The sequence below is a fragment of the Pygocentrus nattereri genome, chromosome 14, assembly GCF_015220715.1.
Source record: "Pygocentrus nattereri isolate fPygNat1 chromosome 14, fPygNat1.pri, whole genome shotgun sequence".
Taxonomy (NCBI): Eukaryota; Metazoa; Chordata; class Actinopteri; order Characiformes; family Serrasalmidae; genus Pygocentrus; species Pygocentrus nattereri.
The window spans coordinates 25805662-25826908 of NC_051224.1; the positions used below are offsets into that span (position 1 = coordinate 25805662).

A 21247-nucleotide genomic window follows, 5' to 3' on the forward strand; every position below is an offset into this window, starting at 1 on the left:
TCATAATCACCACTATCATTATCATCAACATCCTGATCACCATCACCATTGCATCAATACCATCATCACCATCACAATCATTACCCTACCATCATCATCAGCACCATCATAATCATCACCATTATTACCATCCCCATCATAATCACCACCATCATTATCATCAACATCCTGATCATTATCATCATTACCATCACCACTGCATCGTCACCATCATCGCCATCACAATCATTACCCTACCATCATCGCAATCATTATCATCACTACCACCATCATCAGCACCATCATAATCACCATTATTACCATCCCCATCATAATCACCACCATCATCATTATCAACATCTTGATCACTATCGTCATTACCATCACCATTGCATCATTACCATCATCACCATCACAATCATTACCCTACCATCATTGCAGTCATTATCATCACTAACCCTAACCACCGTCATCAGCACCATCGTTATCACAATCATCACCATCATAGCCACTGTCACCAATATAATCACCACTGTAATCACCATCATAACCGCACCATCACCACCATCACTGTCAACACTATTGTCACCACCAACACCATCGTACAATCATAACAATTAAGGATGCGTCGATACTGAAACTGGTATCAGCTGTTGGGCTGATCCCATGCTCATTTTGCTGGTACTCATAAAATCTATACCATTAAAAATAATTAATAATAATAAAAGTATGTATATATATACCTATATCTAGATATAGTTATATATACCTATATCTATTGGTGGAGATAACTTTTCAGTTGAATATATTTCAAGAGCTCTAAAATCACGCAGTGTCTGTCTGGCTTTAGAGGACATTCAGCTACAGCTCAACCAGCCAATCAAAAGACTCCAACAAGACAGAAAAATGGAATGGTGAGCTCCTCAGGTGCATTAGCCTCAGATGTGATTTCTGCTGTCACTATGCTGCTGCTAAAAGAGACAAATGAGGATCAAAACTATGAAACCTACTTTACTCATAGCTGTACAGAAGAACTTTTCTGATGGGGAACAAAACCCCACTGCAGTGCTGCTCCTTTAGAGATAACTAACGTAGCAGAGCTAGCTAACACACTTCATTTACATTCAGGTAGAATTTAAGGATTTAACTGTTAAGGTTCATTACACTCATTTACACTAACAGATACCTCATTCTAACTAGGTACTCAGTGTGGTATCATCTATAACTAGATGATCTTAAAGGTCGATTTGGAACACAATCTGTTGGCACGCAGAGACGTATGAAGGTGTTAAAGTGTTAAGAAATTTGAAACTTGCAGAAAATTTTTTTTAGTGGATTCTAAAGGAAACAGGCAGCCAGAGCAGTGATGCTAAAAATGTCATCCTCATGACTCACCACAATCACCATCATCATAATCACCATTATCACCTTCATCACTATCATCACACAGACCCTCAGTCCCAGCCCTCCTCTTTGAGCTGCCCTGCAGTGGCTGAGTGCTGCAGATGTGTTTGAGAACTCTGAAAATGAATCAGGCAGTTTCTCAGATCCACTCAGAACAGCTGTTGAGCTGTGACTGTATCAGAGCTGCTGCATGTTGCTGCGTGGAGTCGGGCTGTGAATGCTAACGAGAGCACCACGTTAGCCGATGTAATGAGAGTGTGAAACTGCTGTCTGAGGGGTGGGATGGTGGTGGGGGTGGTGCTGGGAGGGGGATTAGCTCTCCTGTACTGCAGAGACTTTGATCTGGAACAAAGAGAAATACTGCAGAGCGATGGAGGCTCTGCTTCAGCCCGAAAAACTGGGTCACCACCACCGCACAGCCAAGAGAGCGGCGGCTTAGGCTCTTCATATTTCATACACTCTGCATGCAGTTGATCTTTCTTCCTATGTGGGGTCCAAATGTCCCTGTGAATATTGAAAACATTAAAATTCTGAGACTGTAGGGACATTCTGAATGAGGAAAAGGAGGGGAAGGCCTGTTTCAGTTAATGCAGTTATCAATTTTCATTGCTCAGTTAAATCACAAGTCAGCCTAAATCTCTAAGTCTGTGTTCAGACTGCAGGACAGGTTTGTTTCAGTGTAGTTTGCTGTTGTTTGCTAGTGGGCAGATCAGATTTGTGTGTTCAGACATCACCAGCTGATCTGAATGGGCTGCCATTATAATGGGCAGTTGTTGGCTGGAGGTTAGGGAACCAGCTGTGCGACTAGAAGGTCACCGGTTCGATCTCCTGAGCCAACAGTACGTGACTGAGGTGCCTTTGAGCAACTGCTCCCCAGGTGCTGCGGACAGGGCTTCCCCCCACTCTGGGCAAGTGTGCTCAATGCCCACTAGTGTGTATGTGGTTTTTCACTGCACGGATGGGTCAAATGCGGAGGTGAAATGTCCCCATTGTGGGACTAATAAGGGTCACTTAATCTTAAACTTATGATGATGTAGGTGTCATTAACTACGGCTACGTTCAGATGTGTCTCAGTCTGAAATCGGATTTCAAAGTGTCTTTTTTTGTCACTCAAAACACAACAAACAGTGACAATGTCGAATCCAAAGAGATGAAGTACTGGGATTCAAGAAGAGCTCCAAAGACTGATGATGATAAAGAGAGTTCTGAAGAGTTTGGAGGGGAGATGATGCTCCTCCATCTCTCCTGAATCCGCGAGTGAAATCTGCATCACCAGTGTAACTACGTAGTTACTGATGCCTACATTGTTACTACAGCAACCCATGCAGATAGACTGATGATGTCTGGACACACAAATCTGAACTGGTCACTTGCACGCTTCATTATCATGAATCTTTGGAGCTCTTCTTGAATCCAAGCACTTCATCACTCTGGATTTTACATGGTAGTTGTATCTGGATACAATCTGGAAATGACAGAAATCAGAGTTGGGCTGCAGTCTGAACATAAAAAAAAGATCCAAAGAGCAGGGGGGCTCCCAAGTGGCATAACCATCTAAGCGTTGGCTCTGTCATCAGGAGATCGCAAGTTTGATCCCTGGCGATGCTACAGCCGTCCGTGGCTAGGAGTCCAGGAGAGCACAGTTGTCCTTGCTCTCTCTCTGGGTGAGCAGGATGGCCCCCCCGTCTCTACGTGTCACTCAGCGTGATGCTAGTTAACGCAAACGTCTGTTAGCTGATGTAACAGAACTGGTGGTTAGCGTCTCCTCCGAACGCGTTCAAGCTGTTGACGGCAGTTTGAAAAGATGTGGTGGAGCTTCACAGGACACTGAGGAAGACTGTGTTATCGCCTGCTACTGCTGGGGGTCTCGTGTGAATGGAAGAGTCAGAACTATTGGTTGGAACTGAATGCAAATAAACTTGTGAGAAATTTGGGGAAAAAAGATCTAATGAGCAAAACTAGATGTTTGGTCCTGGCTGACCATATTCTTAGAATCTTAGGCTTGTATGTTTATTTATTTCTGTAATAGTGAGGCTTCAATTGTGGGCGTGAATTTTTCAGAGCTTCTGGCATTGTTCTTTGCTTTGAGGTATGATTCACTACTAAATCTCATCTACCACCAATGGTTGAAAACGAATGCCTTTGTTCCATATTTCTTAATTTAAAGCAAAAACATTAAGCTTCTTTAACTGTTCAACTAATGAATATACCAAAACTTAACCTAAAACTCTGCACTGTTTATTGGGGAAAATAATTTCCTAAATGTGAAAGTATAAAGCAAATCTGATAGGGTCAGTCAGGAGGTGTTTAGTGACTTCATGTGCATCTACCCTTTTTATTTACTGAGACTGAAGTTGTGGTTTGTTTAAGATATATGCACTGAACTCTTGACCCTTTCAGAGGAAAATCTGTAATAAAATAATAATCCGTATGTATGTATTTCCCAGGAGAAGCAGCGTATGACGGATAAGCTGGAGGACACAAGCCTGCGTCTGAAGGATGAGATGGACCTGTACAGGAAGATGATGGACAAGCTGTGGCAGAACAGACACGAGTTCCAGAAAGAACGCGAGGCCATGCAAGAAGTGAGAAACGCAGACATTTATATGTTCTCATAAACTGTTGGTGCATTAATATATAATATAACTGGTGCACAGTCATATCAGACCAGATAGTGAGCATTCGGCTTGGTCAGTTCACCACCCTGCTAACTGTTTGCCACTGCTGGCCCCCACCCCGGACCACCCAGATTATTGTCCAGCCTTTGGTCCAATTAGATTTGAAATTTCTTCAAACAGATTTTAAAGGCCTGATATAAAATTATTTGGTTGAAAATGTTGCTGACTCTGTGCTAGGTTGGTTACAGCTGTATAACCAGCTTTATTTATGATGTTGCTGTCAAAATTATTCACTAAACTAATTTATTGAAAGGTTGGTGGAAGAAAGAAGTGAAGGATAAATAAGTAAAAACTATGGTCCACTGTCCTCTAACTATCTGGGTGTGTATATGGAGTATTTAATAAAGGTTTCTTATTCCATCTGCGCTGTTGCCAAATCAACACCAGGAAATACAGAAAAAACTATACACAAGAGTGGCTCAGCAACAGACAACAGGCTAACAGCTACACACACTATAGATTACATTTGATTTCCACTGTCACTCCAACACCAGTCACTCAACTTTTAGAGTCTTTTAGTCTCTAATCATGTGTTCTTTTAGCTTCAATTAGCTGGAACCGGGCCTATGCTGGTGTGGGTGGCACATTTTGGTGTGAGTGGCACCTATTCTAAATCCATACACATTAATATGGAGTTGATTTGCAGCTCTAACAGCTTCCACTCTTCTGGAAAGCTTCTACAAGATTTTGGAGCAAGTCTGTAGGAATTTCTGCCCATTTATCCAGAAGAGCATTTTTGAGGTCAGATACTGATGTTGGACGAGAGGGCCTGGCTCTCAATCTCCATTCTAGTTAATCCCAAAGGTGTGTGATGGGGTTGAGGTCAAGATTCTGTGAGGGCCAGTCAAGGTCTTCCACACCAAACTCACCCAGTCAGGCCTTTATGGAGCTGCTTTGTGTACTGGGACTCTTCTTCCCCAAACTGTTCCACACAGTTGCAAGTGTATAATTGTCCAGAATATCTTGGTGCTTAAGCATTAAGATTCCCCTTCACTGGAACTAAGGGTTCTAGACCAACCACTGAAAAACAACCCCATGTCGTCATCCCTCCTCCACCAAACTTTAGACCTGGCACAGTGCAGTCAGGCAGGTAACAATCTCCTGGCATTCGCCAAACCCAGACTTGTCCATTAGACTGGCAGATAGAGAAGATGATTCATCACTTCACAGAATACATTTCCACTGCTCTTAGAGTGCTTTTACACTGGTTTTACACCAGTACCTCCCTAAACCAGTACCATGGTGTTTGGGTGTGTAGCTCAGGAGCCACATTACAGGGCAGTCAGAACAAGATCACCTGTCAAGTGTAAAGACACCCTTAGTGAGCTGTCACTTAGTGGGAGTGTTCATCCTCTTTCACAGAGTGATAGATCTTCCTGTGTATGTGTGTAGTTGATAGAGGACCTGAGGAGGGAGCTGGAGCACCTGCAGCTCTTTAAGCTTGAGACAGAGCGGCCTGGACGAGGACGAACCTCTTCAGCTGAATTCAACGCCAAAACACGGGAGATAGAGCTGGAGCACGAAGTCAAACGCCTCAGACAGGTACATCACCACAGCTACTCATTAGGCTGAATGAATAACCGGCTCTCAATGTAGGTGTTGTGATATAAACTGAGTCTGTACTATAGTTTCTCAATAGCTTGAAATGGAAATAGGAAAATAGAACCTTTTTGAAAAGGCTTCTATGTAGTACCCGAAAGGGTTCTTCTGTTGTAACAAGTTTAACACTGTAAAAATTGAACAACCCTTTTGGATGATGTAGCACATTCTCTGTCAATCTGAAGAGCCTTTTCATGATACAAGGAAACATTTTATCATGCAGGGGGTCTTTGAGTGTTCATTTTCTTTACTAAAAACCCTTGAAGAGTGTTGTCTTTTAAGTGTGTAGGGTGGTTCCAGATGATTTTTATGTTATTGTAGGTGGTTGCAAGGGTGTTGCTAACTGGTTGCTCTTTTACTATAGGTGATTGCTATAGTATCCCAGGTGGTTGCCAGGATGTTGCTAGGTGGTTGCCATGGCTTCCAAGGTGGCTGTTAGGTGGTTGCAGATATTAGTGCCAGCTAGTGTGGAACAGTTAAAGTCGACATTTTCAGTTAACTATTTTGTTTCATTCCACGAACCGGTTCACAGACCTGATGTTCGTGTATCTGTTCCTGAAGAACATCAACTATAATGAAATTCTGTCTGTTTTCCTTCTAATAGGAGAACCATAAACTGAGGGATCAGAACGATGATCTAAATGCACAGATCCTGAGCCTGAGTCTTTATGAGGCTAAAAACCTGTTCGCCTGCCACACAAAGGCCCAGTCGCTCGCCGCCGAGATCGACAACGCCTCCAGAGATGAGGTAAGAGACATGATCACATACAGATACATTTGACCCCCCTCCCAGTCTTCTTTATTATAGCAAATAGATGTGATACAGTGTGATGTATAATGCAGTACAATAACATACAGAGAATTAAAAATAGGAAATAAAAAAACAACCATTTAAATACAATAAATAAGAAATCAACAGTACTGCAATCAATATTATCAATATTAATACTAAAGGTGACACAAAGGTACAGAAAAGACAGTTCCATTCACCATAACCTACTCCATTTCAACAATGCAGCACATCCCTAATGGCCGGTTTAGTGTAATTCAATGGCCGGTTTAGTGTAACTCACACCAAACCTGATAAAACTTATTAATCTTTCTAGTATATAAGTAAGCTAATCTTTTAAGGGGAAGGATATAATATATTGTTTTATACCACTGAGTTATACTAGGTTGTGTGGATGAAGTCCGAATGACCAGGATGCAATTTCTTGCAACAGCGAGGAGACCCCTAATCAGTAAATCTTGATCAGCAGAGGGTCCATTAAATGATGCTCCTAGAACTAGGAATAAGGGGTCAAAAGGCACAGATACATGTGAAAACGCTTCATTTTCGGAGCAGATCCAACCCCAGAACTTATTAATATATGTACATGTCCACATGTAATGCAAGAGCGTGCCCTTGTTTGTTTGACATTTAGTACATAAATCTGATCTAGTTGGATCTAATTTTTTCAGTTTCTCAGGGGTGATAAACAGTCTATGGACAATCATAAACTGTCTTTCTGTGAACTGGTTGGAGCCAAGACAAAAATGAAAACGGGCCAGAATGTGTCATCTGAGATTGCCATGTTAAGGTCCATTTCCCATTCAATTCTACTGGGACTAGTGTTTAATTGATTTCCCTTGTTTAATGTATTATAACATTCAGGGATGAAATGTTTAGGTTTGGGGCCAGAACTTATAAGTTTTTCTGTTTTATTTAAGTTATGCTCCCAGGGTATAATTGAATTGACAAAGCTCCTGACTTGTAGATACCAGAAAAAGACATTATTTTTAATTTTTGATACTTGATTTAATTCTTCAACAGACATAAGATGATCTCCACACCAGAGGTCACCTATAGAAAACATTGCTCGGTATTCCACTGTTTGAAACCAGACTCAGTAATACCAGGAAGAAATTCTGGATTCCTGTGGATAGAGGCGAAAATTTTCCCAAGCTTATCATTTTTAGTGTCTTTTTATCTTGGCCTAGATTGATAAAGTATTAAATAATAAATTATGTTTTCCAATGCAGGCAGGTAATAGGCATAGGACTGCATGCATGCAATTCTATATCTAACCACAGACACTCTAAATCTTTGGCAAACCACTGTTTGATGAAAGTTAAGTGGGCTGTCCAGTTCTAAAGCTGTATGTTAAGTACACCTAGTCCACCTGAGCCTGTTGGGCGTTCCATTTTGCCCAGTTTGAATCTAGGCTTCCTTCCAGCCCATATAAAGTCACGAATAATGGAGTTGAGCTGCATAATATATTTTTTTGAGAGAGGTACAGCGATCATTTGTAAATGTATAAAATCCTGGGCAAGATGCTCATTTTAACTATGTTCACTCTGCCTAATAAAGATAAGGGGAGACATGTCCAGCGTTGCAAATCTCTTTGAATTTTCAGTGTGAGTGGTAAGCTATCAAGACAAGGTGGTATCCATATGCCAAGATGAAGTAGCCCACTGGGGCTCCAGGTGAAATTTTAGTGAGCTCATTGGATTGTTCTGACCTACTTTAGTAGGCATTGTAATTTCAATCTTTCTAATTAGTTCAATCAACCGAGACAAGGAGGTGTTTGGTTTATTAATGAATAGCATTATATCATCAGTGTAGACTGATAGGCAATGATTAGATCCGTTAACTGAAACACCGTGAATATCAGGATCAGATCTTTTGCTTCAGCTAAAGGTTCAATAACAGTACTGAAAATTAAGGGTGTCAATGGGCAAGCCTGCTTAGTGCCTCTCCCCATGTTGATTAGGTCCGAGCACTGGCCATTGGACAACAAGGTTCTTATACAGTATCCAGATCCATCTAATAAAGTGCTCCCCAAACCCAGAATGATTTAATAAATTAAGCATGTATCCCCATTCCACCCGGAAAATTATTTATTACACAATATATATATATTATATATATTTATACAAATATTAATTTATTAAATTAAAATTAAATTGATTGAAGTAATTTGAAATTTTGGGACTTTTTCAGGCTATAACATCAACTTCTCCAAATCTGTGGCAATGCCTACTAAAGTAGGTCAGAACAATCCAATGAACTCACTAAAATTTCACCTGGAGCCCCAGTGGGCTACTTCATCTTGGCATATGGATACCACCTTGTCTTGATAGCTTATTTAAGCATAATATTCCTCCATGTATCCCCGAAGGCTTTTTCTGCGTCTAACTGAAGCAAAATCTTCTTTAACAATTTGAGCATGTTGTATGATATTAAGTACGTGTCTAATATTATTGGCCCTTAATGAACCCAGTTTGGTCTGGGTGAATAATACTGGGCAGTATTCTTCGAGTTGGCGTGCTAAGATTTTTGCATCAACAGACATTGGGTTAATGGGTCTATACGAAGCTGGATCTTATGGATTTTTGTCTGTTTCAATATGAGAGTTATATTAGACAATGGATGGTGGGAGAATTCCTTTATCAAATGCATCCTGGTACATGCAAAGCATTATGGTTTTAACTACGTCTAAAAATGTTCTATAAAAGTCTGTGCTGAACCCATCAGGACCTGGGCTTTTATTACTGGAGAGGGCTTTAATTGCTTCTATTAACGCACTCTCTGTAAGTGGAACATCCTAAATGAATTTGTCATCCTGCTGGATGTGTTTTAAAGGTGAGAGTCTGTCTAAGAAAGAAGACATTAAGGTATCAGAGTTGGTACACTGATTTATATAGATTTTCATGAAACTGCTTAAAGACCTCATGTCCTTATTCAGAGTTTTCCTGTTCTTGTGTTCATCCTTAATTGTGGCTATAAAAGTAGGATCTTTTCTCCCGGACATAAATTGAGCAAGATACTTCCCTGACCTGTTCCCATAATTATAAAACCTATGTCTAGTGTACAAAAGTGTTGTGCTGGCTTTCTGTGTTAGTAAAGCATCAAGAGATGCCAGGTTTTTTTGCTATGGTTTTCCTGGAGCTCTGATTAATTTGTTCTCTAACTCAGCTATTTCCCTCTCTAAATTAAACCTGGGCCAGATTATGTCTTCTCTTTTTTGTGAGACAAAGGAGATTATTTACACTCTAGTGTAAACTTTGAGTTTCCCATATCAAAGAGGATCTGTGGATTCTGCATTGTTACTAGACAACTGATAAACTGAGGGTCCTTATTCAAAAAAGCAGGACTTCGCCAAGATCGCAGCTGAGGTTCAACATTGGTATGAGTGTACATTAAATATACTGAGGCATGACAAATTGATCAATGAACAATATTCCCAATCAAGCAATCAATAATGTTGTCCATCATGCAACTATCCGTTTGAACATTGAATATCTTGTCTTTGTAGTGTATTCAATTGAATATATGTTGAAAAGCATTTGCAAATCATCGAATTCTGTTTTTATTTATGTTTTACACAACGTCCCAACTTCATTGGAATCGGGGTTGTAGGATGAATATAAGATTGGTCCCATTTCATTTTCTTATGCTCCTTGTCACTGATGTGTGATTCTTGTAGGAATGCAATTTGCACATGTTGGTGTTTCTAGTATTCCAGGATCTTTCTTTTAATAGGATGATGAATTCATCTGATATTCCATGAGCAAATGCGCATTTTAGTTTTAAGTTAGTAATGGAAACACATAGTATCTGGGGCTGCCATTAAGTTTCACACAGACTGGAGGGATTTTATACAAATTTAATAGAACAAAAGTACCTAACCTCTGACCTTTGGATCTTTTAAACTGCTTAAAGCAAAACCTTCACACTGGCAACTTTGACCATGTGTGCCTTTAACCCTCTTGTTGCTTGAAGAATATGAGCTCATTACCAATATAGCGACTCTGGTGCCGCTCGTAGACATACAGTTTCTCCCAGACGCACAAATTGAATAAGTGATTAAACTCTCAAAACTCTCTGTCCATTTCAAACATGGATCAGACTATGAAAGTGATCAAGTCACTTTTCTTCAAACCAGTTTGAAGACTCTTTTTTTATTAGTAAAACAACTGATTTAAGTCATTTGCCAGTCTTACTTGGTCGCATTGAGGCATGTCCTGAGCTTCCCGCTGAGAGCAGCAGTGTGTGTGATCTGTAATGTGGCAGGGTACAGCATGTTGAATCGAATGACTCTCTGGTGTAGTTGCTTTCGAATTTGGTCATATTTCTTCTGTTTCCTCGAGACTTGAGCGGAGAAGTTCTGAAAGAACAGGACCTTTTCCCCGTTTAATTCAAGAAAGTACGGCTTCTTTATCAGAGAATGCGTGGAACCCGACGAGCAAGGTACGAGGGTGGTCAGCCTGCGGGCGAGGTGTATGATGAGCATGTCTAATTTCAAAATGCCCTTCTTCGTCTCCATACCCAGTACCTCAGGAATCCATGTTTGAAGGAATTCGACAGAGGACTGACCCTCTGCGCCCTCAGGCAGACCGATGATTTTCTCATTTTTCTGTTTCCCCCCTGTTCTCGAGGTCGTCCACTTTCTCTTGAAGAGCGGTGATAGCGTTTTTGGCTTTATTGATGGCTTGGGCATAGCCCTGTTCTTGGTCCTCAGTGGAGCTGATCCTAGATTCGGCTTCATTAACTCTTTTGGTAAAGTGTCTAACATCAGCCCGTAGCTTGTCGACAGATGCAAAGACTCACTCATCTAAGAGGTTTGCTATTTTCGCAGAGACTTCTTGTACAATCTGAGGAACCAGAGAATCTGCGATGCCGTCTTGGGTCAGACCTTGCTGCTTAGCTGCTGCTCGAGCTTTGGTGTTCTTGTTTGACTTGGTTGTGGCTTCAGTAGACCGCCATAGCTCATCCAATGACATCTCAATATATTTCTGAGTTTATTCACGGAGAATTGAGATATTTATAAAAAGGGGAATTATAACTAAATAAAAATTAGCTGCAGGGAGCTCCAACACTTACTTACTCCTTTTTAAATGTTCTCCATCCTTATCCATGACACAGGGAGGAGTGAGTGTTGTTATTGTGGTAGTGGGTGGGAGCATGATGTATTAAGTGCCAATAATTATGACATTTGGCATTTTTACATAGCCTTTTTATGGCCAAGGGAGCCATAGTCATAGCCAGGTCTTATAGTTGCTGTCAGGCAAAAAAGATTTTAGGTTGTACTTAAATGTAAAATGTTTTTTTTCCCCAAATAACTTTGGAGCATTTGAACCAGAAAGCAGTGATTTAGTAAACTCTGTCTGAGCTGTATTAAACTGAAAACAGCACAAAAACGCTTATTCAGAGTTTTAAGCCTGCAATTTAGCTCAGACCATGCCTTCCGCACATTGTGGTAGTGTAAGGGAAGACTGAACGAGGGAGGGTAGAGAACTCTAAGAATGTGGGCTGGAGATCTGTCACTCTCAGAAATAAAGGTACTAAACTGTCTCTGGGGTGGTTCTCTCCTGTCACTGGGGTGGTTCCCTCAAGGCTCCATCTCAGTATCTTTAGTTAGGGAACATAACTGAACCATAATCCACTGAAGTGATATGTTCTAAGCTGTACTGGCTCCACACACCCCGTCTCGCCTCCAGGCTTTTATTTTACTGTTCTGTTTTGAAACATTCGGTTATGAAAAGGAACAAATACGAACTTTTCACCTGGAAAAACTGAATTAACGAAAATGCACCTGAACAGAACCTTTATTTCTAACAGTGTAGCAGAACTGGAGGCTGACTGTGAAAAATTTGTCATAATTCCATTTACTAATCGTTTGGGGACTCAAGAACGTTTTGAAAGAAGAATTGTTATTTTATCATTTTATTTATTTATTATATTCTTCTGTTGCAGTCTTCAAATGTATGGGCTCTTTGATTGAGTGTTTTGTGCTTCATAATGTGCCACATTTTGAAGGACTGACAGGTCTGGACTGCAGACAGAGATTAGTATATTTGTGTGTGTGCTGGGCAGGAATTGAGCAGGGAGCTCCAAAACTCCAGTGGTGTTTAAAAGGGGGAAAACGCAGGAGGGCTGTGTAAAAGTGCTGATTCACATCAACAGCAATGTGTGTCCATGTGTCTGCGAGTTTATCGCCAGTAGGTCTGTGCTGGGTGAGCTGGGTAAAATGCAGTTCACAGGCTTATTCGGGTATCATGTGTGGTTGGTGTTGATTTAAAGTTTATGATGTTTATTAAAGTTAATATTTTTATTTTAATATTTGGGTAGGGTCTAGGTTTGATTCCCCAGCCGGGCAACCAGGGTCCTTTCTGTGTCTTTGCATGTTCTCCCCATGTCTGCGTGGGTTTCCTCCTACAGTCCATGCTAAATTTCCCCTGTGTGGGTGAGTAAATGTATATGTCTGTCTCTCTGCCCTGTGATGGACTGGTGACCTGTCCAAGGTGTTTCCTGCCTTCCTCCCAGTGACCACTGGGATAGGCTCCAGCAGCCCCCGCGACCCAGGATAAATCGGCTTAGATCATGTGTGTGTGTTTGATATTTCGGACTCTATGGTGTTATAATTTCAATGCTGAAGAAAATCAACAATCGTGTCTTAATGGTTATTACAAACAGAATCCCACGGTTCACTGGGTACGGTGGAGGGGTGGTCCTGCTCAGTCATTTATTACACCCCCTTGCCTAATTAAACCTGCTGCTGAATCTGTCTTGGGCCCATGTGGTGATCTCCATGACAGACACATGCTGGTTTTTAATGCAGTGCCGCCTGAGGGGTCACAGGGTTTTCAGCCTTGCCCTTTATGAGATTTATTTGGATTCCCTGAATCCTCTGACGATGATATTCATTAGGGCTGGGCAATATGACAATATATATTATTATCATTATAAATTATGTCACAATACAGTACTGTAAGCTTTTCTGAACATATCGTGTATATCAGTACATGCAGTTGGTCAGTACTTGTAGACAATGACCACATGTATGTTTCATTATGAAAAGAACAAAATTAGTCCCGTTTAACTGGATTTAGTGCCACATACTGAATAATAATCATTGCATTCACAGTTTTTGATATTTTTTTCTAAAATGTAGTATTACTGACTTTTTTGATTATTGATTTTTTTCTCTGATCCAAATCAGATGTCTGAAAAAAAATATTGTGGCTTATTGTGTATTGTGAAAGTGTCTTGAAGTATCACAATATTATATTTTTGTTGTATCGCCCAGCTCTGATATGCACTGTAGAGTGTGAAATCCTTTCTATCACTGGTTGAACATTGTTTTCAGGCTGATCAGAGAGCCTTCCTGGACGCTCCTTTTATAGCCAAGCATGACTCGATCACCTGTTTAAGATGTGTTTTAAACTTCACATACACGTCACATAGTTCCTACTCTTACATTCTTTTTTGGAACGTGAGCCAGACGAGTTGACCTCCAAGAACACCAGTCCTGTTTCTCATTTTTACCCCTACCCCTTGTTTTCGAGTGTCTTTTTGACCCTTGGAATTAAGTTCCAGGGTAGTGGTTGAAATCTTCCCTCTGAAATGGGACCCTCAAATAAAAAGAGCATTACTTCATTAACAGCTACTAGCGCTGCTCTGTAGGCAACCCTGCTAGTCTGCAGTGACAGCAGAGGAGAGTAAAGTTCAGCTCCTCACTGCTGGGCTTTAGTTACAGTCAGTGGTCGTCAGTAACTAAGTAAATGTAATTGGTTTCTGTACTTAAGTAGTTTTTTTGTGTGTCTGTATTGAAGTTTTTCCATTTTGACTTTTTACTTTCACTCCACTACATTTCAAAGTCAAATAACTTATATTTCATTTACATTTCAGTATCAAATAACACCAATCAGGGCACAGCGGTCACTTTGTTTTGAGCTTGTACATAAATGATGAACTAACCTAACTTTGTGTAAATAGAGCACAGTATAGAAATATGGACACATGCAGTCGTGACTGACGCGTCTTTTTTCTGAATTTATACAAACACTTTCATTTTATAGTAAATTAGTCTGGGCTGGTTTATGTTTATGAACAGAGACCTACAGATCAACATAGTAAAGGAAACTCATTTGTGATCCTGAGTTTAAAGCCAGTTTTTATTAAACTTAAACTTGTAACTAAGTTGTAAATAAATCTTAAACTGAAACTTTGCTTGTTTGTAAAAAGTGATTTCAGAGCCACTCGGTTCTCCCTGATGGAAACTGTTTACCTTCAGTGTTTTGTGCTTATGATCATTTTAATAGACGTCAGCGTCACTAATTAATGATGTTCTATTAAAAGACTGGTTTACCAAGAGAGACACTGGAGGATTTTCACCTATAATTAGTTCATGAAGCAAAAATGATAGGACATTAGAGTCATGATTATTCTTTTAGTACTGTTACTTTTGATACTTAAGTACATTTGAAAGCAAATACTTTTGTACTTTTACTCAAGCGGAGGTCTAAAGGGAGGAACATCTACTTTTACTGGGCTGGGGGGAAGGGGCGAGGGATAAAATGGGATTGGGCCTAAAACTTGGCTTGTAAGTATTTTTCACTGAAATACAGGTCAAATTGTGTTTACTGCTTTCTGATTTAACTGAATTTCTCATACTGTGTCTCACCTTTTTGGAGCTGAGGTTTGTACAGCCTGCATGCTGTATTGATGGTGTTAAAATGGGTGTTATTTATTGCCCGTGTGTTCACTGTGTGTCTGTGCTTGTTTCATAGCTGGTGGAAGCCTTGAAGGAGCAGGAGGAGATCAATTTCCGTCTCAGGCAGTACATGGATAAGATCATCCTGGCCATCCTGGACCACAACCCCTCCATCCTAGAGATCAAGCATTAGAGCCTGGCTTTAGGCTCTAATGGAAGTGGTTTAGGTTCACAGGAAGTGAACTGCACCAACATTCCCACTCATTCACGTCATTCTGTATCAAGAACCCCTCCATACTGGTGAGACACCATCACCCGGGGGTTTCCTTCACGCTTCTCACCACGTCATGAGTTCAGAGCCCTCACGCTGCAGAGCTGTTTAACACCTGGAAGGTGTATTTTTCACCCTATGTTTGTATGGAGTAGATCTGCGAAACTCACAGAGAGCCTGTGAGAAACGAGTGGAACACTGGACCATATGTTTTCTAGAAAAGCTAGAGCTTTATTTTGTTTTTAGATCCTATAGAAACGGCAAACTTGTGTCTCTTAAATGTGGAGCCTCCACAGGCTGATTTATGCTTCTGCAAACCTGCAATGCATTTGTGTAGACATTCAGCGGACAAAATCTCAGCTGCACTGCAAAAAATGCTCCTTTCCATGAGAAACCATCTTAAATCTAGTCATTATATCCAATATTTCTCATTATAATACTTTTAAGAGTATTATGAGATTATTCAGCTTATTTCAGTACATTTCTACTCAATTAAAGCAGCTTTATTTTGTAAAATGATTTTATTCCCTCGACACAATTGTATGAAATGTAGAAAAAAATATTATTTTATATTATTCTAGCTACATTGGCTAGACTTAAGATGCTTTTACTCATCAGGATATTATTTTCTGCAGTGTCTTCCAACAAGATATAAGATGTGTAGACAGTTTATTTTTCATGTAGATGTTTGAATCTGCAGTGCTGATTGGTTGAGCAGGGAAGTGATAAGATTTAAACAAGACCGAAACAAAACTAAACACAGCAAAACAGAGCAGTTTGAGGACCGAGTGACCGAAGAGGTGTTATTATCAGTTATATTATATTATAATACAGGGTTGAACACAAATCACTGTTTGATTTGTACGTGCTGGTTTCATAAATACAACACTGCCCTCTTGTGGACACTTAACGTCTGTGCACATTTGCAGATTTGCAGATGTAGAAGTATAATTCCGCCCGAGACCACTACAGCTTATTGTGTGGAACCTGTAAGGACGTCTGTGGTCCATTGTGAGCCATACAGGAGCAAAGGCCACAGTGAAAGGACTTTTATTCTGAAAAACTTCAGCAGTTTTCTCAGTTTGGGTACTATACCATGTGGTATCGTGTAATTAGAAGGAGGTAAAGCTCATGTATGTAGTATATAGTGAATATACAGTTGGTATATAAACTGCTGGTAATGGATCTTGGGGCCATTACTGCTTTTAATGGTCTGTTAATTAGCCTCACTAAAGGAATATTCCAACAACAACAGCAAAAATCTAATTGTCAGAGTTTTTAAAAAAGTAAAATTTTATATATATATATATATATATATATATATATATATATATATATATATATATATATGTGTGTGTGTGTGTGTGTGTGTGTGTGTGTGTGTGTGTGTGTGTGTGTGTTTGTGTGTGTCTATAGTGCCATAAAATTTGCAAATAAACAGTAATATTTACATTAGAGGTAGGCGATTTGGCAAAAATGTAATATTGCAGTAATTCAAGAAATTTTCACGATACACAATATGTCAGGATATTCATTTTTTCAGACATCTGACATAGAAAAAAGGGCCAATAATTCTACATTTAAAGAAATACTATCAACTCAGTATTTGTCACTAAATCCAGTTAAACAGAACTAATGTTGCTCTTTTATAATGAAACGTGTATATATATGTATGTGTATACACATACATATATATATATATATTATAAATATATATATATATTATCATATTGCCTAGCCCTTATATACTTAGTCCTTATAAAACAAAACATTGTATCTCAATTTTTGTTGTTCTGTGCTTTTTTTTTTTGTCAGGTGCCCTTTACAACATGCTAAATTCATGATGAATGGTTTCTTTACATATATATACGTGTGTGTGTGTGTGTGTACACTATATTTCCAAAAGTATTCACTCACCCATCCAAATCATTGAATTCAGGGGTTCCAATCACTTCCATGGCCACAGGTGTATAAAACCAAGCAACAAGTGGTACCGTGATCGGACGCCACCTGTGCACCAAGTCCAGTTGTGAAATTTCCTCACTATTCACTCAATATTTACTCAATATTCCACAGTCAACTGTCAGTGGTATTATAACAAAGTGGAAGCGATTGGGAACGACAGCAACTCAGCCAATTAAAACGACAGAGTGGGGTCAGCGGATGCTGAGGCGCATAGTGCACAGAGGTCGCCAACTTTCTGCAGAGTCAATCGCTACAGACTAGATTACAGACTACAGACAGATTAGCTGAAGAACAGCGTAAAGAGCTTCATGGAATGGGTTTCCATAGCCGAGCAGCTTCATCCAAGCCTTACATCATCAAGCACAATGCAAAGCGTGGAATACAGTGGTGTAAAGCACTGCCACTGGCCTCTAGAGCAGTGGGGACGTGTTCTCTGGAGTGACAAATCACGGCACTCTGTCTGGCAATCTGATGCACGAGTCTGGGTTCGGTGGTTACCAGGAGAACGGAACTTGTCTGACTGCATTGCGCCAAGTGTAAAGTTTGGTGGAGGGGGGATTATGGTGTGGGGTTGTTTTTCAGGAGTTGGGCTCGGCCCCTTAGTTCCAGTGAAAGGAACTCTTAATGATTCAGCAGACCAAGAGATTTTGGACAATTTCATGCTCCCAACTTTGTGGGAACAGTGTGGAGATGGCCCCTTCCTGTTCCAACATGACTGCACACCAGTACACAAAACAAGGTCCATAAAGACCTGGATGAGCGAGTTTGGTGTGGAAGAACTTGACTGACTTGCACAGAGTCCTGACCTCAACCCGACAGAACACCTTTGAGATGAATTAGAGCGGAGACTGCAAGCCAGGCCTTCTCGTCCATTAGTGTCTGGTTTCACAAATGTGCTTCTGGAAGAATGGTCAAAAATTCCCATAAACACACTCCTAAACCTTGTGGAAAGCCTTCCCAGAAGAGTTGAAGCTGTTATACCTGCAAAGGGTGGGCCGACATCATATGAAACCCTATGGATTAAGTATGGGATGTCTCTCAAGTTCATATGCGTGTGAAGGCAGACGAGCAAATACTTTTGGCAATATAGTGTGTGTATATATATATATATATATATATATATATATGATAGATTTCAGTAATTGAATAGGTGCTTAAGACTTACTGTACTGTATATGTACAGTGCTTTATGTACTATAAAATGTTGGAATATTCCTTTAAGTTTCAGCACGTCTCTCCTCACCCTGTAGAACAGACAGACCGTTCGACCGGATGCGAAGCACAACTGGAGTGAACAGTGTCTTTATAGAGTAAACACGTTTGCACAGAACAGTAAACACGTGTAACATGTACACAGTCTGGAGCACTGGATCTAGAACTGGAAAATAGAACTTTATTTTGAGGACAAAAAGAAAAAGAATGTGTAAAAAAAAGGAAATGAAAGTTTATTTTTCATACAGAAGTGTAAAAGATGTTTAGTTTAGTCCTACTGCACATCCCCCTCCCCCACCCCACCACCCAGGCCAGCGGCCTCCAGGCCACCCGATACTGTCGGCCTTGCGAAAATGGGTACAAAATTCACTCCGAGTGGTATTTTTGTAATTGTTATTATCGCCACTTACAGTCACGCCCAAAACAGAGCATAAATCTGTGACCTCATAGAGATTCAATTCAGTTATGATTCATTAGGAAATGATTCAGTGTGTCAAGAAATCTTAAATGTAATCACAATTTGATTGGCTCCCATTATATTGGTGTGAGATCAGAAGTCATTTTATTAAAAATGGTCTTTTTTTGGGATATGTTTTTTGTATTAGAGGACTTTTTCGTTTTAGTTTTTAAATACTGATTTTTATCCCTAAAAAGGAGAGCAAACTTTATTGAATGTAACTTTAGTTGATTATAATCACTTCCATTCCAATATTGATGCCACCTTCATGCATATTTACATCCCTGCAGGTGAAAATGCAGATATTTCTCATTTTTTTACTTCTGAAATTAGGAGAAAATAATGGTTACAAAAATGTGTGAAAAAGTTTTGGTACCCCCAGACAAACTCCATGATTTTGTTGATTGTCTACACTCAAAAAAGATGCTTCCTCAAGGGTTCTTTTGTAAAGACAATTCTATATAAAGAACCTTTTGCATGCTTAAATCTTTCTTCAGATTGATGGAGAGTGTGTTGGCATATGTGGTTCTATATTACCCCAAAAAGGGTTCTGCTATTGTTTACGATGTCAGCCTTGTAACAACAGAAGAACACTTTTGGGGCTACATAGAACCATTTTCAAAAAGGTGCTATGTAGAACCGTATCCAACGCATTTTCCATTGATCTGAATAACTATTTCACTATGCAGAAAATGATTTAAGCATGCACATGAGTGTTCCTGGTTCTGTGTAGAACCCTTGATGAACCATCTTTTCAAGAATGTAAGTGCAAATACGTTACTCATCCTCTGCAGAGAACACACTTCTGCACATAAAATCAAACTATTGTATATTTTCATACTAATAACAGTGAGGTAAACGTCTCCTGAGGAACTCAGAGATGTTCCGACGCTCGGTTCTTCTTGCTGTACAGTGAAAAAAGTGCTGCATTGAATTGAGCTGGTTCACTGATCTGATTGATCTGCACATCATTTTTACATCAATAACGTTCAGTGTATTAGAGTGAACTCAGCTAAAGATGGTAAATACACACTAAAGGACTCCATATCAAAGCACACAAACATCAAATCACAAAATTCTGTTGTGTTATTGTGAGTCGTCGCCAGGTTCCTAAATGTAAACGTTATTAAACTGCATTAAAGATCGTTTTTTATTTCAACTGTTGTTTTCAGGTGAAGTGGGACAGTTTAGCAGCAGAATTTGGGCGGTACTTAACATCCAATCTTCTCAAATAATAATAGGTTTTTGTAACTGTTCATATTGTTTTCACAGACCCACAATTCATCTTTAAGAAATACAAGAAATGTTTGAAATTCTGTTTGATTTCTCCTCTTTATACATCCTTATACATTAAAAACAATAGATTTTGTGACCATCAGAGCTGGAGCTTCAGTTCAGACTATAAATGTCAAAAACAGTCATAACCCCTCTATGACAGTACTAGTTTCTGCTAGCGCCCATATATGATTTCTAATGGTATGTTAGCATTAAGCTAATGCTTGTGGCCGTTCTAGCTTTAACAAAGACATTTGAAGTTTGTAACAGACATTATTATATATCTGGTCTTGTATATATCAGTGTTACAGTGACTCACTTAGTGAAGAGTTCTGACATAGAGCTGCCGCCACTGTTTTACATTCCTAACAACTAACCGGAACACTGCTTAGACTCATATTCACAGTCAGTGACCTACCTAGAACCTCCAGAAAGCCATTCTTCTCACTAAATTGGTCCCAAAATGTGATTGATTGATTAATTTCCTAATTATTTTGGTAGTTCAGTTCAGCTCCTGAAGTCCTAACCAATGAGAACCTACATAGATACCACAGAGAGAACAACCTTGATTGGACGGTTTTCTGTTGGAAATAAAATGGAGAAAAAATTATAGACATGAACATTTTAATTGGCAGAATTTATCAGGCCTTCAGAGATTTATCAGGCCTTCTAGAACACCCTGAGGGAAAGCGAAGGGCCCATATCAAGGAAAACCTCTTCATTTTTTGATATGCACTGTTAAGGTTTATATACACCTTGATATGCACATGTTTATATGTTTCAACCAGCCCATTTTGTGTTAATACATGTTTGTTTTTTTTTGTTTTTTAATTAATATTCACCTATTCACCTCCTAGAGCAGTTTAGAGTTCAGTCTTAAAGGTCACAAACATGTAATTATCCCTGTTTAATGTTAAAATGATCAGGT

At 39.7% G+C, this 21247-nt stretch overlaps 1 protein-coding gene across 3 annotated transcripts in view; it reads left to right on the top strand.

The window, feature by feature from the left end:
- Window positions 1–16691, top strand: part of rab11fip4a (RAB11 family interacting protein 4 (class II) a) — a 115292-nt gene extending 98601 nt beyond the window's left edge. For all 3 annotated transcript variants that reach the window (XM_017713752.2, XM_037544965.1, XM_017713753.2), the window contains 4 exons: window positions 3831–3968; window positions 5454–5603; window positions 6265–6408; window positions 15216–16691. In XM_017713752.2, coding sequence (XP_017569241.1) covers window positions 3831–3968; window positions 5454–5603; window positions 6265–6408; window positions 15216–15332 — 549 coding nt within the window. In that variant the 3' untranslated portion in view covers window positions 15333–16691. The remainder of the gene's footprint in view (window positions 1–3830; window positions 3969–5453; window positions 5604–6264; window positions 6409–15215) is intronic.
- The last annotated feature ends 4556 nt before the right edge of the window (window positions 16692–21247 follow it).